The 6,000-nt window shown below is 45.9% G+C and overlaps 1 protein-coding gene across 2 annotated transcripts in view; it reads right to left on the bottom strand.

Moving 5' to 3' along the window:
- LOC144159642 (tRNA dimethylallyltransferase-like) overlaps window positions 1–6,000 on the bottom strand; it is a 38,434-nt gene that overhangs the window by 5,726 nt on the left and 26,708 nt on the right. For both annotated transcript variants that reach the window (XM_077691248.1, XM_077691249.1), the window contains exons 7-9: window positions 4,349–4,467; window positions 3,416–3,493; window positions 1,096–1,205 (exon numbers count right to left, since the gene is read on the bottom strand). In XM_077691248.1, the coding sequence (XP_077547374.1) occupies window positions 1,096–1,205; window positions 3,416–3,493; window positions 4,349–4,467 (307 nt within the window). The remainder of the gene's footprint in view (window positions 1–1,095; window positions 1,206–3,415; window positions 3,494–4,348; window positions 4,468–6,000) is intronic.

The following is a 6,000-nucleotide window of genomic DNA, read 5'->3' as shown; positions in this document are numbered from 1 at the left end:
AGCAGAACTCTGCCTTGGAACATGATGCAAGCTTGCTCCCTTCCTCGTCTGCCGCTTTTCGGCAATTATCTATTAGTTTGCCTAAAACCAGGTGGCAGATGAGGGCAGGGCAGCTCTGCAACTCCATATATTAATGAACTGTGAAATGGCCAGTGCTGCAAGGGGTAAAGCAGAAAGCTGATTTTGGTCAAAGTTAGCTAAGCTGGCCGGTTGGTTAGTAATGGAGAAACGAACAATGCGGGGGAGGATAAAGCTGTAACACTAGGCTGAAACAGTCTATGGACGTAGACAGAAGTGGTTGCATCCACAGATGAAAATATCTGTTTTTTTCTAGCTGGATTACTGAACCAGAAATTTCCTCTAGCTAGAAACATTCTGCCTAGAAATAGCATAATTTCTATCTTGAAATTCTGTTTCTAGTTTACTTCTAACTGGATTGAGATTTACTTCCAGCTAGCATTTGTCAGTCAAGCTAGAAGGAAAAAAACCTGCAAGCTAGAAATAATCGTCTCTAGCTAGACGAAGAATTTTTCTAGTTAAAAACTGTCGATTCCAGCTAGAATCTATTATTCTACTCAGAAATGAAGGCAGAAAATTATGATTTCCTGCTAGAAATGCTCTTTCCATTTTCGATTGATTGTGGGGTTTAACGCGCCGACGCAACGCAGGCGATGAGGCACGCCGTAGTGGAGGTCTCCGGATTAATTTTGACCACCTGGGGATCTTTATTGTGCGCCGAAATCTCGTACACACGGGCGTTTTTGCTTTTCGCCTCCATCAGAAAAGCGGCCGCCGCGGCCGGGAATCGAACCCGCGACCTTGTGCTCAGCAGCGCAACGCCTTAGCCTCTTTCCATTTTCACAAGGTTCTTCTAGTTTAAGATGAATGAAGGAATGAACGAGTAGTTGCGTTATGTTATTTTCTGCACCACTTGCTCCTTCATTACCTTTACTCTAGAGGTACTAATTATAACACCTATACACATTACCGCGTGTTTTTGAAGCTTATCGCCAGAAACGGTCCAGAGATGGAAACAGTTGTTTTGGCACGCAATCAGGGCACTGGCTGACAGACATCACGCAGCAAAATGCTTACATCCAGGAAGTCTTGTACAACTGCATAGGCCTTGTCTCTGACGGACGCGTCCCAGCAAGTCACGTCGGTCGCATCCAAGCCGTAAATCCGCGGCACTTGTCGGTCAGGAGCTAAATTGAAACAGAATGAAATTTAGCAACATAACGGCGCTTAATACACTTTGCAAAAAGCCTGACACGCAAAAGGGCCACATTAGAACTTAGAAAAGCAACATTCACCAATGCTTGCAAAAGCACGGGGGGGGGGGAGGAAGGTCACCAAACTGCAAATTCCAAAATCAAAAGTTGAGGTGTGCACGTATGGAAGTTCAGCAACCAGGTCTTCACATAATCGATTAACATGGGCATCAGCCATGTTAGCTCCCAGCTATCAAGGGAACAGTTACCCACTGTAAAGATGTTGCAAAGATGATGTTTCAAAAAAACTTTACTGTGTACAGACTAGGGTAGTGCAACTGTAATTGATTACAGAAGACAGAAAATGAAGCAAGATATTGCAGCCACGTTATGCCCCTTCAGCAGGCCAATGTTACTCTCCTTTCCCTTCAGCTCGATTTTGACAGTGCTTCTAGCTGCGATAAGAACTAAGAAAAGAAAAGAAAGAAAAGCACTTTTTTTTCCTTTTACTATTTTTCTCTCTCCCCTCCTTTGCGAAGCGAACCTATACAATAGGCATCCAGGCTTGATCACGGTCGTGCCTGCTGCCAAAGACAAGCTAGACACATCACAAAAGTTCCACTGCTGAAGTGCTTTCTTTTTTTTCAGTCTTCGAGCATAGGGCCAAACAAAAAGAAGATACCTCAAAACACAGGGAAGAACTGTAACAAGTTTTTTTTCTCCTCATCAGGTAGCAGGTAAGAAGCTCATTCACGCAGGGTGAAAATATGCCGAACAACATTTCCCACCCTGTGCAAACAGCCTTTGAACTACGTTAACTGCTCTTGATGTCAAACTTTTACTTTTTCGGGTATTTTGTATTGCCCATCAGCGTATCTCACTGCGCACTGCAATTCATGCACTGCGGAATTTGCGGAGTGTACATAAAGTATACCCCTGTGAACATGGGTGCCAGTGAACATGGGTGCCGGTGAAAAAGGGCACTCGCTTCCCCCCTTTCCCACGCCACACCACCACTTGCCCCCTCCCCCCTGCAATGCAACGGGTTTGCTCCCCTCAAGACAAGATTCTACCAACGCTAGTGACTCGAGTTGTCTTCTCCATTATCATACGCGGCATAAGCCCAGTAAAGTGAAGTAAAAAACGTCCCCCGCACCCTGGGTCGCGCCTGTTTGCTCTGTTTCCATGACAACTACTACTACCCCGAGTCTACACTGACTGGGGGCATTGCTATGACAACTGCCACTCTTTGATTTTGACTTTGGGTGTTTAGTGCGCTAGAACTACACACGGGCTATGAGGAGTACCATAGCAGAGGGCTCCGGATTAATTTGAACACCCCGGGGATCTTCAACGTGCGTCAAAGTCTCAACACATGGGCTTTTTCCCTTTTCACCTACATCTGACAGGCAGCCATTGCGGCTGGATCGAATCTGTGTCCTTGGACTCAACAGCACAACGCCTTAGCCACTAAGCCACCGCGGTGGGTCAACTACAGCTCACCCACATGTGCTCAGCGCAGATACAGGAAGATGCGGCGCTCAATTACAGACGATCGATTGGTTGATTGATTGTAGGGTTTAACGCGCCGACGCAACGCCGACGATGAAGCGCGCCGGAAGTGGAGGGCTCCGGATGGAGCCCTCCACTACGGCGGGCTCCAGAGGGCTCCGGATCAGGCATGAAGGCTTTTTCAGGCCACACCTTGACTTCACCAGCTTGGTTTCCGCCATGCTGCAAGCTCACGCTGGCCACAGGGTTGTGTGCACAACTAGTGATTTTCACGCACGATGCGACAAAATTTTATTCCCAGTTCTGGCAGCTGTTTTTCCGCTGAAGGTGAAAAACCAAAACATCTGCATGTTAACATTTTTGGAGCATGTAATTCACATTAAACAGAAGCCCTCCACTATGCGCGAGAAATCCTGATAAAAAAAAATATTTCCTTGAAGTACTAAGAGCCTTTCATTTCTAAAATGTCATTTCCCCCGATGCTTAGACGACACCCCATTACTGGTTTTAAACTGCATGAACGCACTGAATCCAGTCGTAAAATCAGACTGTGGAATCAATGACCTCATTACAACAACAACAGTTCGTGCCCATTGCTTACGGTGCCTGAAAACGTCTGTCGCAAACAAAGAAAAAAAAATAGATGCTCACATGCAAAATGACAGACATGCACCGAGGCTTAGACAACTCACTTCTCAAGAAACGCTGTGTGATCCACTTTTTCTGCTTTCTGGAATACCTCTTGGTCACCTGCTTCATGAGCCACAACCCTGGAGGAAGAATAAAAAAGCTCACCAGTCCAAGCAGGCATTTTTCGTTGATCTCAGCAAATCTGCAATGTCTTTGCAACTACATAAATTTGTTTAAGAAGTGCACGATGCCAATAGATGAGCGCCAAACAAGGCCCCAGGATGAGCTCATTACGTGTCATCCAACTCTGCGCTGCCAGATAACAAAAATACAGGGTATTTGTGCAAACACCCTAAAAACCTCTTAAAAATAGACTTTTGGAGCAAAAAGGAAAGAAAAGCCCATTTAGAGGGAAACTGTTAGCTGCAACAGACATCAGTAACTGTGAAAGACATGCTCATTAGCTTGGTGGTTAATTAAACTTTACCAATAGAAAATATAATGAGTCACGTTTGATAGCTATTAGGAAGAGAAAATTTTTTTTAAAGCTCTTCAACGCAAACAAATGTGACGTTTTTTCTATTGCATGCAACCAAAACTTGGCACGTAAGGAGCACAATGCAAAGCCGACTGGTAGCATGCTACAACGACTGCAGTGGCCAATTCGAAATTTACGAGCTATTTTCTTGACCCATCAACAGACATTGCGTTCGCACTTGACTTCTGGCGCTCTGTATGCACAATTTCGGCTTAATGTCTTGCTAGTTTTACGCAAGCTAATGTCACAAGTAGAGACTCCTAATGAGTAATATTTGTTGCACACTTAACAAGGATGTCCTAAACTCGGCTAATTTAATTCTACACAATTTGTTACCTCAAACCTTTAGCTCTACTGTTTTTACAGCACCAGCAGTGATTCCATTGCAGCGTGCACCATAAGCAAGCAGTGGGGTACAGAGATTCCCAAAGGGAGCATTTACGGTGCAGCTACGTACCTTCAGCAAATGCTTTTTGTCCCTTGGCGGACGCCTTTTCTTCACCGTCCATGAGGAGGTATCGGTGGAATTCCTTGAAACCGATGGACTGGAAGATGCCCTTTGTGTAGTCAGCGTCCCTGGGAGCACAAAGAGAGAGTAACAAATTATAACCCCCTCAAAACAATAACAAGTCTTGAAAAGAAAATTGTGGCACAAGAGCCGAGGCAGGTGCAAATGACAGCATCCACAGGGTGTCCTTCTGCACTTGTTATCACGAAAAAAATAGCTTGCTCGCTTGGCACCTGCAAGAGCTTTTGCTTTTTTCACTGCCACTACTGCCATCCACGGCATTCTTTTGTACAAAGAATACAATGAATGCACTTTTTTAAAGCCAACGTTTGGACACAAGGTTTGGCTGGAAGTAGATCTTTTTCAACACATATTCAGCTACTGTACCTTGCCGGCACTTAGGTCGTTTTTAGTTAGCATAGGTTTTGATAATACATTTTCCTTCCGCACGCTGCCGAAAAATGTATCAACAAGGTTCTGCTATAGTGGATAAGGATCGACACATGCCTCTCTGTGGAGCTATCAATGGCCTATCTTTGCTCTCCCCGAGTATGAGCTCTTGCTGGACCTTGTACAACACGTGTGTGGCGTGGCGCGCTGTGTTTATATAACGTAAGTGCTTTTCGGCGCACGTACGCGCGACTGCGGCTCTCTCCCTCTTCTCGTTCCCACGCCGACGGCTGTGGGGTGCTCGCCCCTCGGAGAAATAAACAGTTCTTGTCTGACTGTAGAAGCGTTGAGACGTGTCTGCGGCCCTGGCCGATCTCTTTTTCCCCGACGGCTGCTCTGCGCCGTTACATTTGGCGCCCGAACGTGGGACCAGGGATTTTAATTAAGCAGTTATTCAACGTATGTGGGGTCAACGCTCTCTTCGACCACCTCTTCTGTCACTGCTTGCTACAGATCGACGTCGCCCACATTTTGTGAACATAATGGAGCCGTCACAACGTGTTAGCCACGTTTGCTAGAATTGTCTGCACTCTATTCTCCCGCAGTTTCCCAGAGTGATTTTTTTTCTTACACCGCAACCCTTCTGCTGCCGTGCTCTTGTTGCCTGATACTACTCGAACAGTGAAGAAGGTATCAGCAGTGGTTGAGCTCACAACCTAGCTGAAGTACATTACCTGACTGAAAAACCTTCTCTATTACAGGCTAAGAGAGGGAGATGAAGCTGCCCATGAGACAGCCATGTGGCCACGCTGCCTGCCGCAAAATGTGCAACTACATTTGCAGTGCATTTCTCTCTGGATATCGTAGCTGGTGGTGCAAGTGATGACAAATGCCAGCAGTAACAGAATTCTAAACAAGTGGCTTCCCGCTCTGGAGCTGCACATGGACTAGGAAAAAAGAGTGAAAGAAGGAGGCGGGTGAAGTGTTTTTGTGCTCAATGTTTTTGTGCTATTATTCTGATCACACCGAGCTTGTCGACCAAACTTCCAACACACGTCAAAGTCACACTATATCTACCACCCCCCTGCCTGGTTTCAGAATAAAGCAATCAACTCTTACAATACCTTTCCCACGTAAGGATGGAAGGTTGAGCTAGTTGGTATGAGGATACCGGGTACATTGTGCTATCGCAAGGACGGAACACAGGACGA

This window comes from Haemaphysalis longicornis, unplaced genomic scaffold (genome assembly GCF_048455015.1).
Source record: "Haemaphysalis longicornis isolate Haplotype H1 unplaced genomic scaffold, Haemaphysalis longicornis Haplotype H1 scaffold_10, whole genome shotgun sequence".
Lineage (NCBI taxonomy): Eukaryota > Metazoa > Arthropoda > Arachnida > Ixodida > Ixodidae > Haemaphysalis > Haemaphysalis longicornis.
This window is presented reverse-complemented; position numbering and strand designations above follow the sequence as displayed.